This window comes from Prionailurus viverrinus, chromosome B2, assembly GCF_022837055.1.
Source record: "Prionailurus viverrinus isolate Anna chromosome B2, UM_Priviv_1.0, whole genome shotgun sequence".
Lineage (NCBI taxonomy): Eukaryota > Metazoa > Chordata > Mammalia > Carnivora > Felidae > Prionailurus > Prionailurus viverrinus.
Window position 1 is genome coordinate 20983526 of NC_062565.1, and position 23578 is coordinate 21007103.

At 37.9% G+C, this 23578-nt stretch overlaps 1 protein-coding gene and 1 non-coding gene across 3 annotated transcripts in view; one reads left to right on the forward strand and one right to left on the reverse strand.

Moving 5' to 3' along the window:
- The window catches only part of RIOK1 (RIO kinase 1), a 30690-nt gene that overhangs the window by 6478 nt on the left and 634 nt on the right, over window positions 1-23578 (reverse strand). For both annotated transcript variants that reach the window (XM_047858759.1, XM_047858761.1), the window contains exons 2-16: window positions 20397-20610; window positions 18566-18656; window positions 17307-17376; window positions 15984-16026; window positions 12477-12569; window positions 11594-11706; window positions 11406-11486; window positions 9042-9128; window positions 8505-8642; window positions 8034-8137; window positions 7721-7827; window positions 5100-5165; window positions 2581-2700; window positions 1701-1754; window positions 321-473 (exon numbers count right to left, since the gene is read on the reverse strand). In XM_047858759.1, coding sequence (XP_047714715.1) covers window positions 321-473; window positions 1701-1754; window positions 2581-2700; window positions 5100-5165; window positions 7721-7827; window positions 8034-8137; window positions 8505-8642; window positions 9042-9128; window positions 11406-11486; window positions 11594-11706; window positions 12477-12569; window positions 15984-16026; window positions 17307-17376; window positions 18566-18656; window positions 20397-20610 — 1534 coding nt within the window. The remainder of the gene's footprint in view (window positions 1-320; window positions 474-1700; window positions 1755-2580; window positions 2701-5099; window positions 5166-7720; window positions 7828-8033; window positions 8138-8504; window positions 8643-9041; window positions 9129-11405; window positions 11487-11593; window positions 11707-12476; window positions 12570-15983; window positions 16027-17306; window positions 17377-18565; window positions 18657-20396; window positions 20611-23578) is intronic.
- On the forward strand, window positions 9483-9555 carry TRNAE-CUC (transfer RNA glutamic acid (anticodon CUC)). Its single transcript has one exon. It is a non-coding gene; the product is annotated as a tRNA-Glu (tRNA).

The following is a 23578-nucleotide window of genomic DNA, read 5'->3' on the forward strand; positions in this document are numbered from 1 at the left end:
GTAAAATGGCGTTTCAATATTTCATCATGGGACAACTCCAACATCATTTGTATTTCAAGTGAATTACAATCATTTCTGATCAATGAATTCAGTGTCTCCTTCTCTCTAGGCAGTGCCCAGGGACCTCTTAAGAGCAGTCCAATCCCTAAACAGTGTGACTTCCAAAGGCAAAGTTCACACTTAGAAACTAGATCTACAACTGGAAGTACTTACTGATCAATACTATTTTCTGCCATCATAATCTAGATATGTGAACAAAGAGAAATGAGGCTGGCTTTGCTGCCACATTGAAGAACAAGGGAATCTGAGTTCTCACTAACCTTTTTATCAATTTCAGGGTCAGCAGTGGGTTTCCTGGAGCAGGCCTGGTCTCCCTGCTCTTCAGAGTCTGTGTCAGAACACTCAGAGCTTCCAGCATCATCTGAATCAGAACAAGCCTTTTCCTTAACTTGATCTTCCAGAAGTGCAGGAACCTTGAAAATATTACAAAACCATGTCATTTGAAACCACTTAGTTATCTATTGTTAAATGTGTTAAAGCCACAATTCAGATTTTTTAGCCTTGCAGATATACACTGAAAAACAACATCCTGTACTGAAGCATCGAAAACAACAGAACATCAGGGCAGAAGCTAGAAAACAGCCCATCTCGTGAGGCTCAAGAACATACCCAAATGAAGGAACTGGGGCTTTCCTGGGTGACTCAGATCAAAGACAGAACTGAGCTGGAATATCGAAAAATGTGAAATATAGATGGAAGTAAGAATTAAAAGATTTATTTGGATAATCTCACAGCTTTTTTCCTATGAATACGATTTCAAGCAACAATTTATTGTTAATCAAAAGGGAAAACAATATTTAAACAAGAGAGATTTTCTTTTCTGACATTTAGAAGTTTTAGCAGAAAGCATTTTTAAAGAACAAGAGGTTTTCTTTTTATAATAAAAAGTAAACTTTAAAAGGGAACTGTACAAAAAGGTTTCCTAGCCAGTTTTAACAAAATGTTCCTGGCCTGGAATTCATGGCACAACAGCCCTGTAACACTTGCTAGATATAACACACAGTGAGTATGTGAGTTTTCCTAATTTGATTCTTCCAAAAACAAACACACATCAAATTTTCAAAAAGCAAACTATGATCCTTCACATTTAAGCCTTTAGTTAAGAACATTAAAATAACAAGAACTGCCTTTATTTACTACTGCTTAATTAGAATTAACCTGCACCATCCTGAATGTAAAACAAAATAAAACAAGACTTTTCCAAGAAAAAACCCCTAAGGAATCCAGCAGTATAAGACTGCTAGACTCATGAGGAGATTGCTCTTCAACAGGTTATAAAGCAGTAGGAGACCAGATTCCATTGTGTTTGTTTTTTTTTAAAGCTGACTGTAAAAACATTAAGAAATACATGGCTATCATCAATAATTTCACAAATGAAGACCAGGATATAAAAAATATCACTGCCTCAGCAACAATAGAACAATTCGGAGGCAGAATGAGAAATAAACCGTAAATTCCCAAATTTCAGTCTTAGGGTTAAAAGAATGAACAGAAAAAAGGGCATTTCTGAAAATTCCCATGAACTTGGAAAGGATCTATACTAATATAATACCACTGTTAATTTAATTCTAGTATACATCAAGTTTTATACCCTCCAAAGGAGTATTCATGTAAGTGAACAGCAACACATGTTCTCATACCTTCTGAACTCCTGACAAATCTTTCTTCATTCCCGTAACAGTTTGGTACAGAATCTTATAACCAAAGAGACAAAAAAGAAGAGTCAACATAAACCTACGCTGTGAAGAACACACCCTGTAATATTATGGAAGAACGCTGGGAGCTGACCGGTACCTTCTGTGATTATTAAAAGGAGCCTAAAATTTATCTCCTCTTAACACACAGTTTATTCTTGGTGGGAATTATTCTTGCCCACCAAACATAAGAGACATGAGCAAACTCTGGCCCACAACCTGCCCACAACCTACCCACAGCCTGATGGTTTTTACAGATGAAACTCTGCCACCAACCTGATGACACAAAACTCTAACTCTAAATCTCAATTAAATGAAATGTATTCTCCTCCCCCAAATAACTCCATTCTTCTCTCATTAATAGGAATTGTGATTAGTAGGAATTGATTATTATTAAAGAGCTTTTAATTTCATCAATAAATACTTGGGGAAATTTTTTCTTTGTTATATAATGACCTACATAATAGTCTCCAATTTGCTTCCTGGCCTGCAAAGTCAAAAATATTTACTATCTGGCTTTTTCACAGAAAAAAAAAGGTTCCAGACCTTGAAACACATATGTTAACAGACCCACTATAATAATGATTTATAGCCTAGACTTATACAGATATCTTCAATTTTCTGCATCTATTGTCTATTGGACTCAAATGTGTCATTTTTTCACAAATGCCAGTGAACATCCTTTATATCCAATACACAGAAAGGACCTGTTAATGCAAAGGGAATTAGCCATCTCACTAGATTAGAAGCCAACAGTCAAGAGGCAGGTATGTGACAGTAGCTTCCTCTGTAAATTTGCTTGCTATATACAAATCAAGCTACTCACATTGTCTTGTTGGGCATTCATGGCCATATCCTCTTCCTTCAATTTCATCATTATATCCACATCCCTCTCGTAATTTTTTACTTCGTTCAAGGTTCTAGGAATGTATGCTCGCTTAAACACCTAACACACACGGAAAGTAAAACCAAAAGCGTTATTCACATGCTTCTCTCATTCACTGAGCATCCCACACCCGTCATGTCACAGAGGAACCTATCGTCATCTACAACACTGATTTTCAGCCAGGCTCTCTGCACACACTGGTGTTTACATCTGCTGTGTGGTGTGCCAAAAGGAATTTGTTACTAACAATAAAATATGAAATGATTTGAAGTTACCCTTAAAATAACACCTCTCTCCCTTCATTTGCATTCTCAAAAGCTTTTCTGAGTGGGAAAGGAAGGAATGGAGTTGCATTAGCAAGTGCTGCCCCTGGTTATGCCTTACAAAGGAACATGTTCTTACATAGAAATATTGTCTGTCCTGTGCTATGGTGAAAAGGGTTCAGAATTGGTGATAAATATAGGGTGCCTTATAGTCATCCATCACACTAATAGCTGTGAGAACATGGATCACACTCACAAAAAATCCACTGATCTTCAAGGCTAAAACAATTTTCTTTTTTACCATAAATATTTAAAATCTACAATGTTACTGAAATCAACATATAAATCATTTTAAAATTCACAGTCACGAACTGAAACAGGATTTTCCTTGAGTCAGATGTTTCAATAGCTTCTTTAAAAACGTGCTCTATCTCAAGTATTATATTCTCTGATTTCAAACTACGCTACAAACCTATTATAATCAAGAGAGTATAGCACTAGCACAAAAACAGACACATAGATCAAGGAAACAGAATAAATAAGCCAGAAATAAACCCATGCATATAAAATCAATGAATTTACAACAAAGGAGGTAAGAACACACAATGGGGAAAGGACAGTCTCTTCAACAAATGGTGGTGGGAAAACTGGAAGCCACATGCAAAAGAATGACACTGGACCACTTTCTTACACCATACACAAAAATAAACTCACAGTAGAGCCAAGACCTAAATGTATGACCCAAAACTATAAAACTCCTAAAAGAAAATAAAGGCAGTTAAAGTTAAACAACAGTGTTGGCAATATTTTTTGCATCTGTCTCCTCAGACAAGGGCAACAAAAGCAAAAATATGCAAATGGGACTGCATCAAACTTAAAAAGCTTTTTCACAGCAAACAAAGCCATCAACAAAACGGAAAGGCAGTCTACCGAATGGGAGAAAATATTTACAAATGATACATCTAATAAAGGGTTAATATCTAAAATATGTAAGGAACTCCTACAACTTACCACCAACAAAAAAACAATCTGATTTAAAAAATGGGCAGAGGACCTGAACAGAGATTTTTCCAAAGACACACAGATGGCCAACTTACCCATGAAAAGATGCTCAGGATCACTTATCATCAGGGAGATACAAATCTAAACCATAATGAGATATCACCTCACACCAGTCAGAATGGCTAGTATCAAAAATAAATCAGTATTGGCAAGGGTATAGAGAAAAGAGAACCCCCATGCACTGCTGGTGGGAATGCAAACTGGTGCAGCCACTATGGAAAACTATATGGAGGTTCCTCAAAAAATTAAAAACAGAACTACCATAAAATTCAGCAATTCTTCTGAGTATATAACCAAAGAAAATAAAAATACTAATTCAAAGAGACAGATGTACCCTATGTTCACTGAAGTATTATTTACAAAAGCCAAGATAAGGGAGTAACTTAAGTGTCCATCAACAAAGAAAATGGAGTGCATGTATGTATGTGGATACACATACACACACAGTAAAATGAAATTATTAGTAAAAAAAAAAAAAATGAAATCTTGTCATTTGTGATAACATGGACAGACCTCAAGAGTATTACATTAAGTGAAATAAAAGAGAGAGACAAATACTATAAGACTTCACCTATATGTGGATTCTAAAAAAAACAAAACAGAAACTGACTCATAATATAGAGAACAAGCTGGTGGTTGCCAGGTGGGGAGAGGATGAGGGGCAGAGCAAAATACGTGAACGGGATTAAGAGGTACAAACTTCCAGTTTTAAAATAAGTCACATATAAAATACAGCATAGGGAATACGGTCAATAATATTGTAATAACTATGTATGGTGACAGATGGGAACTAGACTTATTGTGGTGACCATTTAGTAATGTATATAAATGTTGAATCACTGTGCTGTACACCTGAAAGTAATATAATACTGCACGTCAATTATTCTTCAAGTAAATAAAGTTCTCTATCTAGAAAGATTGTCTCATAGGCTGCTGAGTGGAATGATGTAGTGAAATGTATTTATATAATCTGGCTCAGTTAAATTATGCACAAGGAAAACAGTCATTTGAAAACTGCTTCTCTCTTAAAATCAAGTTTGTGACCTAGCATGCCCTTAAAACAAACAAACAAAAAACAAAAACACAAACTAAACTCAGTGTTTCCTAAGCCTGTGAGTAGATAATAAATCTCACCTCTTCATCCACATGATCTTGGCTGGACCTTTCTTCCTTGGTCCTTTGAGATGCTATTTCCATGGCCTTGGAAAGAAATCAAAAGTTACTTTCCTTTATATTCAACCTATAGAAGATGCATCCATTTCTCAATTTTATATAAACCTGCTCTCATTTTTACCAATATCACCTCTACACTTCTGAAAGAAAAGACTCAGTGACCTCTAGTGATACAGGTTAGCTCTCTCAGTCAGACCTCACCAAAAAGGCTGTGGGAAGCTCACAAGTAACAGAATAAATCAAACTCATCTAGCCTCAGGGGATCCCCACCCCTTTCCTTAAGAGTAAAACTACTTTTCCTAATGTTTAAATGATTAGCAAAAACATTTACTAACAGAAAACTGAGACCCAAAGAATGAAAGACCTATTCTTTAATTCTTGAATAGTCAATGAAAGAAATGAAAGAGGAAAGGTGGATTGTCCTTTTGAGTATGTGTCTCTAATGCTGTGGGAGCATCAACCACCAAAGAAAGCTCTTTGAACAAACGATGACTGACACTAAGGTGACAGATTTTACAAGAGTCTTCTGGCTTGTAAAATTGGATTCGTTCTCTACTTAGAATATACAGGAAAGAGGAAAAAATTGTGGTACTAGCTTTTTTTGTTTTACATTCAGACACTAAAATTAGTGCTTAAGAGTTTAGAAATAAAAATGATACCATTTATCCAATTAATATATGCAATTGCTTAGTATGCACCAGTACTGACTGAGGTACAGGCAATACAAGAAGAGAACTCCTGTCCCTTAACAGTTCATGGTCTAGTAAAGGGTGACAACATTAAAAAGAACTTAATAACAGAATGCAGTACAACTACTTCTATTACAGGCTCACATAATATGGGAAATACACCCGTGGAAACAATGATTTTTGCCTGATTCCTCCTGGAGAAAGCTTTTTGAACTGAGCTCTAACATTCACTAGGCAGAGCAAAATGTGCAAAGGTAGAAATGGGAAGGCATTCCAAGGAAAGGGGAGAATACAAAAAGGGTATGACAAAACGTGGAAAACTGTTTCGGGGCATATATGCCATGTATTCAGTATTCTAAGATTTAGAGGCAACGAAAGTAAAAACAGATACACTGACACCAAAATCAAAAGGGTGTGACCAAGAGAGGGAAAAGGCAGCCCAAAGAATGGGAGAAAGTATCTATAAATCACACATCATCTGATAAGGGGTTACTATTCAGAATATATAAAGAACTCCTGTAACTCAACAACAAAAAACAATCCCATTTAAAAATGGGCAAAAAAATGGGGCGCCTGGGTGGTGCAGTCGGTTAAGCGTCCGACTTCAGCCAGGTCACGATCTCGCGGTCCGTGAGTTCGAGCCCTGCGTCAGGCTCTGGGCTGATGGCTCGGAGCCTGGAGCCTGTTTCCGATTCTGTGTCTCCCTCCCTCTCTCTCTGCCTCTCCCCCGTTCATGCTCTGTCTCTCTCTGTCCCAAAAATAAATAAAAACGTTGAAAAAAAAAAAATTAAAAATGGGCAAAAAAGTGGATGACATTTCCCCAAAGAAGATCTATAAATGCCAACAAGCATGTGAAAAGACAGATGCTCAACATCACTAATCATCAGGGAAATGCAAATTAACAACTATAAGACACCACCTCACACTCACCAGGACAGCTGTTCCAAAAACAGGAAAATACCAACAGGAAAACAAAACCAGAAAATGGCGAGGATGTGAGTACGTGGAGAAACTGGAATGCTTGCACAGTGTTGGGTGGCAATGTAAAATGGTATAGCCACTAAGGAAAACAGTATTAAAATTAAAAGCAGAATTACCATATAATGCAGCAATTCCACTTTTGGGTATACGCCCAAAAGAAATAAAAGCAGGGTCTTGAAGAGGTATTTGTGCACCCGTGTTCATAGCAGCATTATTCACAACAGCTGAAAGGTAGAAGCAACTCAAGTGTCCATCCACACACGAATGGATAAACAAAATGTGCTGCATGCCACGAATGAATCTTGAGGACATTATGCTAAGGGGATCAAGTCAGCCAGAAACAGAAACAAACAGCTTGATTCCACTTATGTGAGGTACCTAGAGTAGGCAACATCACAGACAGAAAGTAGGATGGGCTGTGGGAGGGAAGAAAGAGGAGTTAATGTTTAATGGGCACAGAGTTTCTATTTTGCACAAGGAGAAAAGTTCTGAGATGGACGGTGGCGGTGGCGGCACATCATTGTGCATGCACTTAAGTGACATGTACACTTAAAAATGGTTACAATGGCAAGTTTTATGCTATGTACGTTTTACCACACTTTCAAAAATTCTAGGATTCAGAAAGACTTCTGAGAAACAAGGGAAATACCAAAAGCGAACATGTCTCTTACTAAACATTCATGAACTTTGGCAGTCTATGTAATCCTGCCCAATGCTTCATGTCAAGAAACCTGGCTTTCTCATTGGCCTTTTACTGTACTTTTGATTCCCTATCTGTGAAATCAGAAGGAAAAGGTCTCAGGAAGCTGTCAAAATGAACATATGCTAAGCAACCTGAGTCCCTAGAAGCGCCATGTAAGTGCAAATTACTATTGCCATTTTCTGCCCTTTCCCTTCCTCGCCCCATCTCACCTTTGAGAGATAAGCATCTATGTTCTCATGTGTAATGGATGGATCTGTGACAAATTCAAAGAGTTCCCGCACAGTCATCACGGCAACGCTGTGCTTCAAAAAGAAATCTGTTGGAAGGAAAATATAATGATAGCTTTATGAGGGAAAAGGTTTATTCCAACTACTTTTCAGAGGAACAAAGAGATGAATAAAAATATACAATCTCCTAGCAAATGGTAATCGCTGTAACGAATGATTTAGGGCCATATCAACAGCTTAACAGTGCAAAACCACTATACAAACAAGCTGGCTGGAAACTCCAATTCCCACTCACCGTTGATATTGGCACAGTCTTTTCTCAAGAACTCCAAGGCATGTGGGTGGTCATGCTCCACGGACTGGGAAACATCAATGATGTACACACCTCCGCTATGGTACCTGTGGGCCAGACACACAGGGACTTGGATGCTACTACTTTCCTGCATTCCTTGCTTAAAAAATTCTACTTTAAAAGCAAGGGAAATAACCAATAAGATGAACAAGGTGGGTAAGGATAAGAGGCCGCTTGACTAACAAGAGATGAAAACCGAGAAAATTTCCAAAGTCCTAGAAGCCTGTTAATGATCAGATGGTCAATTCTGCGACTGAGGTCACCAGAGGCAGAGAACACATCCTATACTATGACCGCATGGAAGCCAACTTTAAAACTTTAAAATTTAAAAATGACTTCTTAAATTGGGATTTTATTTTTTTAAAGGACATGAAACACCACGCAGGTGGCTCCTAAAGGACAAAATGCACTCACAGCATGTTAAATTCACTGAGATCCGCGTGGACGAGTCTGGCGTCTTGATACATTCTTCTCACGAGTTGGATGACCTGCAGATACAACTCCCGAGCCTTGGATTCTGAGAGCTGGACGCTTTTCAACAGTGGCGCTGGCCTTGAATAAAAATCAAATGAACTAAGATAAAATGCCCCAGAACAAGTTTTCCTGCTTTAGACTACATTGCTACATGCACTTCTTTTCGACAACTCATCGCTGAACAATTTGGCTCATGACAGATGTACCATTTCAGCAAGCTGTCAAGAAACAGCTCTTGCAGCCTACTATACAAAACATTTCTCAGAAACAGGGTGAACTTTGTTATTCTGAAGCATTTGGGGACTTAAAAAAGGTAGAATAAATTAACTCTATGCACTCATACAGTAAAAAAAATCCTATCAAATACTTCAAGATAAAAGGAGCTATTTAAATGGGAAATATTTATACACTGTATACTTCAAAGCACTTAAAAATACCATTCTGAGCATGTAATTATTAGGCCTTCTACGTACTCACATGTCATCTTTACCAATGAAACCCATGACAAGAACATGACTTCTTAGCAGGATAGGTTCTGGGCATGGGATCTGTGCAGTGTTTAGCCTGTGATATTTAAACAGGTAAAAGGACAAGTGAGAAGGTGACACAGCATCTAAAGCAAATTATAATGGCTACAGAAGATTAGTATCACTGTTAGGAGGCAGCGCCAACATGTTTCAACTGTATTATTGTTTGTCATAAACTCTAGGGCCCCAGTGATTTTTAGGTGACACCATGATGCACGACCAAGAATGACACAACACTGGCAATTCAACTACTCACAGTCTCTAACATTCGGTCCCATTCCAGAGATGTTAACCTGTCAAATGTGCATCTCAGAACTGATGAGATACAGCAGGTATGTCTTTTCAGCTAACTAGCTAAACAATGATTAATAAAAACAGTTGGACTCAGGGTGCCTGGCTGGCTCAGTTGGTACAGCATGCGATTCTCAATCTCAGGGTCATGAGTTTGAGCCCCATGTTGGGCACAGAGTCTACTTACAAAACAAAACAAAACAAAACAAAACAAAACAAAACAAAACAAAACACGGTTGAACCCATACCTAACATCTAGCTAGCTAACTGAACACAGGAAGATTTCAGAAGGACTTTTAAAATAAGGATTTAATACTAAAGTATCCAATGTATGTTACCTCTGTATGGCACATACAAAGTTAAGTTATTTGAAAGAGAAAAAAATACTTCAAATTTTTTGAAAAACTTCACCTCAGCTAAGCAAGTTGCCTTCACTTGATATAAAAGGATCAGCACAAAGAATAATACATAAACATGTCCAAAACTGGATAGAAAGAGGAGGGGTGCCTGGGTGGCTCAGTTGGATAAGCATCTGACTTCAGCTCAGGTCATGACATTGTGGTTTGTGAGTTTGAGCCCCGTGTCGGGCTCTGTGCTGATAGCTCAGAGCCTGGAGCCTGCTTCAGATTCTGTCTCTCCCTCTTTCTCTGTCCCTCCCTTGTTCAGGCTCTCTCTGTCTCTCTCTCAAAAATAAACAAACATTAAAAATTTTTTTAAAAACAACTGGATAGAAATAAGAAAAAGAAACTATAATAGAGTTTAGGACCTAGCAAAACTGTCTAAACTCCAATACCTATGACAAAATAACCCATCAGTCTCACCACAAGATTGTGTTACTTCCCTGTTTAAAATCTTGCAACGGCCACTCTGGAAAACAGTATGGAGGTTCCTCAAAAAAGTAAAAATAGAACTACCCTACGACCCAGAAATTGCACTACTAGGTATTTATCCAAAGGATAAAAAAAAAAAATGCTGATTTGAAGGGGTACACGTACTCCAATGCTTACAGCAGCACTATCAACAATAGCCAAATTATGCAAAGAGCCCAAATGTCCATGAACAGATGAATGGATAAAGATACGATATATATAAAATGGAATACTACTCAGTGATGAAAAAGAATGAAATCTTGCCATTTGCAACAACGTAGATGGAACTAGAGTGTATTATGCTAAGCGAAATAAATCAGGCAGAGGAAGACAAATATATGATTTCATTCACATGTGAAATTTTAGAAACACAACAGATAAATATAGGGGAAGGGAAGGAAAAATAAGATAAAAACAGACAGATAAACCGTAAGATTCTTAAATACAGAGAACAAACTGAGGGTTGCCGGAGGGCACTGGGTGGGTGGATGGAGCCAAATGGGCAATGGTTATTAAGGGGGGCACTTGGGGTGAGCACTGGGTGTCACATGTAAGTGATGAATCACTGATTCTACTCCTGAAACTAATACTACGTTATATGTTAACTAACTTGAATTTACGTAAATAAATTAGGGGTGCTTGGGTGGCTCAGTCGGTTAAGCAACTGACTTCAGCTCACATCATGATCTCATGGTTTGTGAATTCAAGCCCCACATTGGACTCTCTGCTGTCAGCATAGAGCCTGCTTCAGATCAATCCTCTGTCTCCCTGTCTCTCTGCCTCTCCCCACTTGCGCTCTCACTCTCTCAAAAATAAACATTAAAAAAATAAATAAATAAAATAAAGTCCTGCAACAGCCCCCTATCATCCTTCGTATAAATTCTAAATGCTTTCACATGGCTACCAAGGTGCTTCAAACGACTCACCCTTGCTGAATAAATGTAAATTTTTCTATAACGGATTCTCAAAACAGAGAAGATAAGGTAGTTTCTATTTGCCCAGAAATTGGTTTCTTTTGCATACCTCAGATCTAACACAACTGAACAGCACTATGAGTCCCCACCTTTACACAGAACCACACTGGGATTTGTCAGCAAGAAGGAGCTGGGGCCAGTATGCCTGGCACAGCACAGACACCCTCCCTCGAGAGTCACCTGATTAAGTTCCTCATTTCTTTTTCTGCCCAAGTTTTCACCATCTTTCTGGGGTTTCCTTTACAATAGCCATGACGAAATCTTGAACAAGAAAAACACTTGTTATTGTAATCGTTCTATTATTCTAGTTTTTATTTTTTTAGGATATAGAAATCAGGCCACTAGAAAAAGAATCTGAGCTCACTCACCTGAACTCCCCGCTTACATACTTATCCCGATCTTTGAACACCAAAATAGAAGTTTTGTAAATTTTGATTGCTCTGCTGTCTCCATTTGCTGTGCTAGCGTGGTACACATTAGCCTATTTTGCATCAAAAACAAAATAAGTTTGTGTAAAATAACAAAAGTATTTTAATTTTCAACTGTTTGATTCTATCCTCAAAAGTCAAAAAAACAAAGTCAAGTGAACTGAAGTAGCATGTAGAAGAAATATCATCTTTTGAATACATCAATTAAAATATGAAACATCATACCAAAACGTAAAGTAGAGCTCCAATTTACATATAAGATCCAATTTATAATTAAGCATGAAGCAGTTTCAAACATCTTTGCATCTCAAGTATGTGAAAAATATTTCAAGACATTCTTACATCTCATGATTTATAAACTGAATTTTACTGAGGACTGCTTCCCATAGAATGAGTTGCTAATTTACAAATGCCATGTCTGTCTGTCTGTCTCCATATCCACGTACAAAGAAAAACAGAGAAAGAGATTTGCTCATCCACAGAAACTAGACTATAAGCCCCCCCTCCCATAGTAACTATGTGGCAAGGACTGGGGCCTGCAGTAATCTGACCACCTATGCCTACCCTGGGCACTACCTGGACTCAGTGATCCAGTACAGCAACAATAGTGAAAAGGCCGATTTATGTGCACAACTTCCTACCTAGCCATAAATATTAATAAAGCTGTTTTTACAAACACTAATTAAACTATCCTGACTTGTGCATGCTTTTTTTTTCTTTTCTTTTAAAGGCACCATTTATTTACTACGTGCCTTAGTTTCATTTGGTATCTGAAATAAGAAAACTAACATGAAAACATTCAGGCATCCAAAGAAAAGCTCACTTCTTTTCCCGTGCTAATGCAGCCATTTATCTCTGATATGATTCCTCTAGTCAACATCTTGAATAGTATCATTCGTGTTCTAGGATCCAACACCTAAAAAAATGCAAAAAATAGAAAGTTCAGAAAGATAGTATCAAGTATTTCTCATTGAAGCACCTGACCATTAATAAACTGAAGAGCTTAAATACTATGCTATTCTGGCTGACTGACAGTCTCAATTGTGGTGTTTTTATTTATTCTGATTTTTAGTAAATAAAATACGACACGAAGGCCAAAGGAACAAGAGACAAACCAACAAGTTCGTTCAGACACAGAAGTCAAAGTCTACCAAGTTCAACGGAAGCAGAAATGGACTCTAGACTGATATTAGCTAATATAATATATAACGCAAGCTGCATAGCAGTTTCACATTTTCTAGTCACACTAAAAGCAGCAAAAAGTAGCAGGTAAAATTAATTTTGATATACTTTATTTAATGCAATCTATCTAAAACACTATCAATTTCAACATGTAATCAATATAAAAAGTTATCAGTAAGAGATTTAACATTCTTTTTTTACACCAAGTCTTCAAAATCTGGTTTATGTTTATAGCACATGTCAATCCAGACTAGCTACGTTTCAAGTGCTCAGTGGTCACTGTACTGGATTTGCAACTTTAAACTGGGGTCAGCACCCTACAGCACAGAAGTCAAATCCAGGCCATGGCTTTTTTTTCTGCAGCCTGCAAGCTAGGAATGGTCTTTACATTTTAAAAGTTGCTTAAAAAAAAAAAATTGTGAGCCACAGTGCTTGAAGTATTTCTTATTTAACTCCTTATTTATTGATTATTAAAAAAAAATTGTTAATGTTTACTTTTGAGAGAAGAGTTAGAGCGTGAGCAGGGGAGGGGCAGAGAGGGAGGGAGACACAGAATCTGAAGCAGGCTCCAGGCTCTGAGCTGTCAGCACAGAGCCCGATGGGGGACCCACGGACCATGAGATCATGACCTGAGTAGAAGTCGGACACATAACCAACTGAGCCACCCAGGCACCCCATTTATTTTTTATTCGAGAGAGAGCGAGAACACGCGCACACATGAGTGGGTGGTTGGGGAGGCACGGGACAAGGGGGGCGAGGGAGAGAGAGAATCTCAAGCAGGATCTGCACTGAGTATGGAGCATGACCAATGTGGGCATAACCTGAGCTGAAATCAAGAGTTGGATGCTCAACCGAGCCACCCAGGCGCCCCTATTATTTAACCCTTTAAAGAAAGAGTCTGTGCACCTCTGCTATAGATGAGTAAATCAGGGAAAGGGTCTCTTTCAAAGTTAGAGCAATCTATCTTGAGTAAAAAGGATCCCAAAGTCCTCTTTAACAGAAAGCAAGGAATTTAAAGCCTGGTCTCATCCATCCCTGAACTCAACCAGCCAGATATTTACATGCAATTTCAAGGGACACTCACAGCAGCCCCTCCAGCTCCACAGAGAGAGACAGTGTGAAGTGGCCAAATCTAACTATACTTTAGGGTCTATCCTTCAGTGATGCAGCCACGGTCATACCAGAAACCTAGGGTTAATAAAAACAAAACAACCCTGGAAAGACTACAGGACAAAAAGCCAAACTGCAACTATGGCAACTAGAGAGGAATGAAAGGGAATTGGGCTAACAGGCCCTAACTGACATTCCCACTTCACTGCACAGGTCAGCAGAGGGAAGCAAAGTGCTGAGAATCCAGGCAGACACCTGTATGGCTGCAAAACTGGGAGGAAGCCAAGGCAGGGGCGTAGGAGGAGCAACGTACCAAAATGGCTTAAAAACAAAATAGGGGAGAGAAACAGGAGAATGGAATAAACTTTACAAACACATATTTAAAAAGACAGCTTAAGGGGCGCCTGGGTGGCGCAGTCGGTTAAGCGTCCGACTTCAGCCAGGTCACGATCTCACGGTCCGGGAGTTCGAGCCCCGCATCAGGCTCTGGGCTGATGGCTCAGAGCCTGGAGCCTGTTTCCGATTCTGTGTCTCCCTCTCTCTCTGCCCCTCCCCTGTTCATGCTTTGTCTCTCTCTGTCCCCCCAAAAAAAAAATAAATGTTGAAAAAAAAAATTTTAAAAAAAGACAGCTTAAGACCAAGATATACATTGTTTATTCAAAATTAATTTTGAAAAAGGGGGAAAAAAGGATTTATTGCCTTTGTTATTTTAGGGTGTTTGAAAATTATGGCTGCCTCACTTCTCTCAGCTGGACTATACACTTTGTTTTCAACCACACACACACAAAATAAATGAGAGGACAAGGAGGACACAGATCTCAGACCCACTCCTGCCCAACTACAGGTGGAATTCTTCAACTGCACAAATGGTTCTGGAGCTCAGGTTGGGTGTTACTCTGCTGGGGACTGAGGTGGCTAGTAGCAGGGGGTTCATATCTTATATCAAGGATCTGGGGATCACAGGGGCTACTATTCCAAAATGTTTGTGCCTCTGTGTAGGGGTGAGAAGGGTGGTAGATAGCAGTAGCAATGTTCTGACCCTTTTTACCACCTTCACGTCAAAAATCGGAGCCAATGCTAACATCCAATTCACAACTCTCTACATATGGGAAAATTAGGAAAAATTTCCCCCATTCTTGAACAGAAAGAGTAAAACCAGCATAATGTCTGAACCAAGTAAGGGATTTCTAGTGAAAATCTGAAGGCATTGCCCTATCCCTTCACTTTGTGACAGGTACCTTCTAATAAAGCTCACAAAATTCCTGCATATCTTGCTTAAGACAAAAGATTTCTGGACTTCCAGTAAATTCTGCATCCTCATAGAAGATGAAAACACCGCAAGGTGGCCACAGAGGGGCCATGACTCTAAGTTATCTATTATCAATAAAACAAAATGTAGACTTTTTTTTTTTAACGTTTATTTATTTTTGAGACAGAGAGAGACAGAGCATGAATGGGGGAGGGTCAGAGAGAGAGGGAGACACAGAATCTGAAACAGGCTCCAGGCTCTGAGCGGTCAGCACAGAGCCCGACGCAGGGCTCAAACTCACGGACCAAAGATCATGACCTGAGCTGAAGTCGGACGCTCAACCGACTGAGCCACCCAGGCGCCCCTCAAAATGTAGACTTCTAAACTCAAAACTAGAAGGAGTAATTTTAGGTAACATTAGCATTAAGCAAGAAGAATGAATGCAAACTATAATCCCAAGAGAAAAGAAGTGCTAATTTAAAATGAGAACTTATAGGGGCGCCTGGGTGGCGCAGTCGGTTAAGTGTCCGACTTCAGCCAGGTCACGATCTCGCGGTCCGAGAGTTCGAGCCCCGCGTCGGGCTCTGGGCTGATGGCTCAGAGCCTGGAGCCTGTTTCCGATTCTGTGTCTCCCTCTCTCTCTGCCCCTCCCCCGTTCATGCTCTGTCTCTCTCTGTCCCAAAAATAAATAAACGTTGAAAAAAAAAAATTTAAAAAAAAAAAATAAAATAAAAAATAAAATGAGAACTTATAATGCCTACTTAAAATGAAAGCACATTTAAATTGTACCTGTTCCACAGTTGCTCTGTCTGCCTTATCTTTGATGCGATACCTAACCAAAACCAAAAAAGAATGTGACATTCAAAATTCAGAAGCCAAAATAAAAAGTTCAAAATGTATCTCATCCCATAAAACTCCTAAGTAGGTACTTTCTTTAATAACCCATTTCAAAATCTCATTGTAGTTTCATTGCTCAATGTTGCTTCCTTTGTGTCCCCTTAATCATTAGTTCAGTTCCCTAGAGCAAAAGGAGCACATCTGCAGTAAGAAAAAATTATTCTATCCATATTTCAGAAGGATTAGATAAAGAGAGCAGCCGGGGTAAGGTGAACCATGCTGCAAAAAAGGAAACATTGGGTCTGTTAATATTGTCTTTCAATCTTTAATGATTCTATTAATCTAATGTGAGATTTAAAGTCATTTATATCACCTTCTCTTTAGAGTCCCTTTCTACAAAGACACGGGTTTTTGTCATCTAAAGACAGTTCTTGAGTTCTGCATTAAAATGCAGACTCTGACTGGCTTCAGTTCACACACTGATTCTATTAGCACACTAACCTCAACTCAAAGATTCAAACACAAAGATTCAGACACTTCTATGAAATAACAGATGACTATGGCAGTTCTCAAAAGGCTGGTATCTCTTGGGGATAGCAATAAACCAGAAGAAAAGTGATTTTTAGTCAGAAGAAAGTTGGTTTTTAAGTTCAAACACTGCTAGTTGTATAAACTTAATGTCATTTTCTACAATATGTCAATGCCCTAGTGTTTTTAGCATATAGAAGTTAGCTTGCACTTAAACAACTGGTTTTGAGAAGAATAAATAGAAATTGTTCTTATTAGATCACTATTTAATTTTAAATCTTCCCTTACATTTTTAAAAATATTTCATGGAGGGGTGCCTGGGTGGCTCGGTTGGTCGTGAGTTCAAGCTCCACACTGGGCATGGAGCCTACTTAAAAAAATTTAAAAATAATAAAATAAAAAATTAAAAACATTTCATGGAAGGGAAAAATTTTTAGTAAGTTTTTAAAAGGAAGCATTTTTACACTTTAACACTTAAGTTTAAACTGGAATCTACATTTTAGTTTACCATTACCCTCCCAAGAGCACATTGTGAATTTCACAAGATTATAGTTTGACCATTTAAAACTCACTTAATATTCTCAACTTACTAAGGAAAGGACACCCTCATTTAAGCTAAAAAGAAAAAGAAAATAACTGGTTTAATCATATAAAGAAATATCCTTTCCAAAAGAATTATAACCAAGATGCTCATTTGTCTAGAATTAGTCCCTATCCGCCATGTTTTATAGTTAAAATATTACTTACATATCTGCTTCCTTTTGTCTAGACTTCTCGGTGACTTTATTTATGACAGAATCAGTAACATTTAGCTTATCTAAAAATTTAAAAATCCACAATGTAAACAACAGTTAAGACAAAAAGACAACATTTGAATAGAATACTTTTTCCCTCTTCCTCCTCTATTTTCCAAATATTTTGTTACATATAGAGTATCTTTTAATGATGAAAAACTATTAATGTTTTTAGATGTTGAGCATGAAGTTGTGTCTCCTTAGTGACAAGTGTTGTCACTGTCATCATCACAGCTCTAATTTGAGCCACAGAAACCCAGATCCAGGAATCTCCGCAAAATCCTTTACCTGCATATGCTGAATTTCAGACACTTGTTAATATTTTATACAGCGAATTTGGGAATATAAACTGCTTGAATTCCAAGTTTAACTCTAAAAACTTCAGTTTCATTTCAAGTTATAGGTCAGTGATAGGATATGAGAGACACTGTGCTAGGTTTATAATGAATCAACTTCCACAAGACAAAGATGATCCTGCATTTTTTAAGAGGTGGTGGTTCAAATCAACATTCTGATTCCTTGCATTCAACAGCTCACTAAATGATTAATGCGTACATAAAAAGTGTCTAGTAAAACAAAATGTATTTATATTCAATATTCTAGCACAGTTGATACTTGAACATGTGTTTGAATTATGCAGATCTACTTATATACGGATTTTTCACAGTAGTGTACTGTACATGTATTTCTTATGACTTAACATTTTCATTTTCTTTTATCTAGTTTCCTTTATTGTAAGAACTTAGTATATAACATACATAACATATAAAATGTATTTATCAACTGTTTATGTGATCAGTGAGGCTTTTGGTCAACAGTGGGCTACTGGTAGTTAAGTTTTGAGGGAGTCAGAAGTTACACGTGGATTTTCAACTGCATGGAGTCAGCATCCCAACCCCCAAGTTCAAGGGTCAACGTATTTTCAACATTCTAGTCTGAGACAATGCTACTTTAATACAAAACAGATGAAAACTTGAACAGATATCTGTAAATTTATATTTTTACAGCAGAGGAGCAAACAGCTAAAAAAGCAGAAGCTGAAGTCTCTTCCTAAAGCCAGGTCTTTAAATACGGAGTTTTTATCTTCTCTAAACATTATTATTATTCAGCCAGTAACACTGAACACACTCATTTCTTGACCTAACAAAATTTATGACACTTCATGGCTTCTGAATAACTTCCTCATAGCCCAAATATATTTTATGAACTCACCTAGATTAATTTTATTCTCAAATTTCCGTAAGACCTTGTCTGCTGGAGTAGATATTTTGGCCAAATTGTAGTTGGAAGTCTGCTGATTTGTCTAGAAGAAATAAGTTCCAGAGTTGAAGGCACTAGTTATAAATACAGACCTAAGGTTAGTTATTACATGTCTTTCTCCTTAGCTAACAGTTAACTATCAGAGCATCAATACTTGAAGGAGTACCCTAAGAAAAGGTTAAGAATCAATCATGTTTGCTCAAGAAATTTTTTAAAAAGACATTTGAAATAGGACAAAGTTACTGGCTAAAATGAAGAGTCTGTATAATCTGTATTTTTTAACCTCCCTACAATGTATTCCTCATTATTATAAATAACAAATTGTAATTAAATCCATTTTTTTAATTCAACTGTTAATAGACTTAGAATTTGACAATGTTCATTTACCTCCAAAACGTATAATGAATGGCTAAGGCCAACATTAAACTGGTTCTAAGAATTTCATTTTGGGCCTATTGTCTCAAGAAAGGAAAGATCAGGCATGAGGCTTACCACTTACACTGGCGCTATACACAAACTAAAATAATAACAAAAAGAAAGAACCCTTATTCAAAGGGAGTATAGTACAGATAAAAAGGGCTCATAACAATGACTGATTTACTCCGCGTATCTCAGCTTGCAAGTGTGAGGCTGACTGCACAGACCTATGCTGTCTGTACAGACCTATTTAAAGTTTTCTACCAGATATAACTTTAAAAACATTTCTAAGTAGAGATTCACAGTAGAAAACACAGGTAAAATTTTAATCACCTACAATCCCAGCACCCAAAGATAATAGTTAACATTTAAGCATATACACTTGCCTTTTTTTCTATCTTTATTAAAAGAGAATAAACTCTATATTAAAATAGCTCAACGTCTCACCAAAACAGACAAGTGTGAAATTCATCTGGTTATTTTTAAAATGCACTCATTCTTATCCACAATATAGCAATCTTAATATTCAAAGAAATACTGTTGGTTTTTTCCCCCTCCATCTCTTTCAGAAATCTTTATGCTTTAGTAAGATGTACCATGTTAATCCTAAGGCTCTGCAAAATCCTGAAACAGAGTACTTCCAGTTGAGAAGCAGGCTCTGCAGTCTGATAACTTGTGCCCGGTACACAGTAGGTGATGGCAGATTCATGTCATTAATATAGTGTTCCACTGCAATGTATTTTATGGCTGCATAATATCCCATCGTGTGAAATCAGTCCCACAACAAATTTAGTCAAGCTTGTTTCCAGTGTTTCTCTATAAACAATACTGGAGAATCATTCTCATAACACCATTCTTGGCACAATCTTAAAAGAATTGCTGAATCAAAGCATTTATTTTATGTTTTAAAAGCTTTTATCACATACCAGTTTATCCTCTAAATAAGTACTTATTTACTCAATCAGCAATTATAGATTTTGCATCTTGGTCAGTTTCATAAGTGAAAAAACAGCATTTCTACATATTTAATCTGCATTTTTTAATTACTAAGGAAGCGGAACTTTCTCTCCATGTTTCCTAACCATTTGTAGTGAACTGCCTGTTTGTATCTTTTCCCATGCAGACTTTAAAGCTCCTAATCTTACCATAATTTAAATAGTTTTTAAAATGTACTATGAAAAGAACCTACATCCAGGAAATTATCAGAAATACAAAAAGGATGAAGAATAAAACTCGTTAAAGGTTGGGGCTACAGGGCAACATAACCTGAGGGAAATCTTCCAATTCAAGTCCAGAACAACAAAAAGTACTTTAAAAAAAGAAGACATAAATAACATAAAGATGTATACAATCATTTGTAAAATACCTGTGGGTTACTCCTTGCATTTGAGATACAACCTTTGGTGAGTTTTCCAACTCCATCATCCCAATCCCAGTCGTCTTCATCATACTCCTCCTCCTCTTCCTCCTCCTCCTCCTTCTCTTCCATATCACCTCCACCCATCTTCTCAGGCACATTCTTCTGCAGATCTTCAAACAGAATATCTTCCTCTCTGATGGTCCTTAGGTCAATGTTTTCACTAGAAATAACAATGTGCAGCATGTTTCCACATAACTCTAATTGGATTTATACATGCAGCTATTTGTGATATAACAGACTAAATTTATACCAATAAATCTAAAAGTTTTCCTCTCAACATTATCTCCCAATAAACTAAACTTAATACCAGGTTCTGTTTTTCAAAGTGTCATTCCCATTGTTTGCTTATTCTCCAGGTCCTACTAAAGAAAAAGTACATCAGGTGTTAAATCACTTCAGCCTTAATGAAGTCAGGATTTACATTGTCATTTTCTCTGCTGAATGAATGCACTCTGACCAGTACACCAGACCCAACTCCAGGAAAACCATTCACAGATATGTCTTAAGAGTCAATTGGGGGAAAGCTTTCTGACAAAATTTGGGACTAAGTCTAAAGCAGCCTTACCTTGAACTCAATACCACTCCAACAAAAGAAGCTGTATCAAGATTTGTGCTACACAAAGAACTTCAAATCACCCCTATTCATAAAAGGGAAGGAATGGTGAACATAAGCACCACAAATGAGTGGTGTAATTCAGAGCAGTCTGGGTGTAATTCAGTAAGAGAAGTGCTGATTGTCAAACCCAGAGATCAGGCCCAGAGTAAATGGAGCACAACCAATAGGGTGTTTTTCTGCCATGTGAAAATTCAGTGCTACCAGATCTTAGTTTTTCTTTTTTTCTTTTTTTTTTTTTTTTAATTTTTTTAACGTTTATTTATTTTTGAGACAGAGAGAGACAAAGCATGAACGGGGGAGGAGCAGAGAGAGAGGGAGACACAGACTCGGAAGCAGGCTCCAGGCTCTGGGCCATCAGCCCAGAGCCTGACGCGGGGCTCGAAGTCACGGACCGTGAGATCGTGACCTGAGCTGAAGTTGGACGCTTAACCGACTGAGCCACCCAGGTGCCCCAGATCTTAGTTTTTCAAGAGAAGCCAGAAGTGTGGACTTTTAAATCTCCCACTTAACTGGTACATTTAATTTTAACAAAACACTGTGCATACCAAACAAAATATGTCTGCAGGTCAGATTCAACAGAGGTCCCACCAGTTTTGATCACTCATGTAGAGAACAAACACAGGAACCACATAGAACCCTGATAATGTGAACTACCAGCTTAAAAACGGTCAGACAAGAATTCAGTAAATTCAGGTGATCAATCCTGATTATTAATTAGCCACAGCTCAAAAGGTTCCAAATCTCCATGGACATGGGTGGGAAGAGAATAATCATCAAACACCTGCTATTTACTACGATTTTGTAAACATAATCCTTAATTTGATCCTTTAATTGCCAACAATCTACTATGGCACATTAAAGTTATACCTCATTTGTTTGTTGTTTTTCTTTAATTTTTTTTTTAATGTTTCTTTATTTTTGAGACAGAGAGACAGAGCATGAACACGGGAGGGTCAGAGAGAGAGGAAGACACAGAATCTGAAACAGGCTCCGGGCTCCGAGCTGTCAGCACAGAGCCCGATGCGGGGCTCGAACTCACAGACTGCGAGATCATGACCTGAGCCAAAGTCGGACACTCAACCGACTGAGCCACCCAGGCGCCCCAAAGTTATAACTCATTTGTACCAGAACTTCTCAACCTTGGCTGGACAATTCTTTGCGGTGGGAGGTTGTTTTCTGCCTTGTAGAATTTTAGCAGCATCTTTGGCTTCTACCTACCCAATACATTATGCTCTCCCCCCACCTCCCAGTGGAGTGGACCCTGGAGTGTGGCAGGGTCACAAAGTCCATTGGCTTATCTTCACAATATCCAGTGATGGACGGTAAACCAGTGTATACCCATTACTGCCAACTATTTACCAGCCACACTGGGCTGTTTCTTCTTCCTACTTCTTCCCTAAAGCCTTTTACATGGTTATCTGGAAACATAAACCTGGAATGCATCTGAAATAAAATCTTCTTGTTTCTCTGACTAAATCTTATATAACCTTTCAGTATTAGATTATCATCATTTGGTCAGGAAAGTCTCCCATCTTCTTCACTCCTTTTTCCTTTGTACTACTTACCCAATTCTAATACAAATAATTTGTCCAATTATTTAATGTTTTCCCTCCTATCATGTAAGTTCTGTGTCAATCAGGGTGATGTTTACAATGTATCCCTACCCACTAACACTAGACCTGGCACACAGAAAATGATCAACGTATTTTTACTGGAAAAAAAAAATCTCCAAATGACTACTAAAATCTACATGTAATGAATCTTTATTGTGAATATAAAGTAAAAAACGTTTTCTTGGAATTCCAAAGGAACTCTTATGATTCATGTAGGAGTTATCCTGAAATCCTTTTGCCTCACATCCCACAGCCAATCTACCACCAAACCTTGTCACTTCTACCTCCAAAACATATCCCGTGACCCTATCTCTAGCTCCCCTCATGTTTGAACTGAATTACTTTATCACTTTTGAACTGCTTCCACTCATGCCCTCTACAACCATCCTCTCCATAACAGAGTAATTCCTTTAAATCATAAATCAGATTGTCATTCCCCTAGTAAAATCCCTCCTATGGCTTTCTGTTAAGACCTAGAATATCCCAACTGCTTATCATCCCTTATAAGGCTCTATATGATCTGGCCCCTTCTCACTTCTACATCATTACCTAGCCATCTTCTCAACTCCCTGTGCTGTGCTCTAGGTACACTGGCCTCTAGCCCTTTCTTTCACAGCCAAGAGTGATGCCAACGTTGGGCCTGTGCACTGTTGTCTCCTCTTCCTGAACTGCTGTTCCCTCTGCTCTTCCTGAGGTTAGTTCCACATGTGGACTTAACTCATCCCTGACACTGTCATTAGTCTACCAACTGATTTTAATTATTTGCATTGAGTATATTATCTGTGGGGTTTTTTTTGTTTGTTTATAAAATATCTCTATGTACTTAATTGTCTGCCCTCCTTCCCAAATAGAAGGTAAAATTCAAAGACTGCAGGGACTTAATCTTGTTCACCACCATC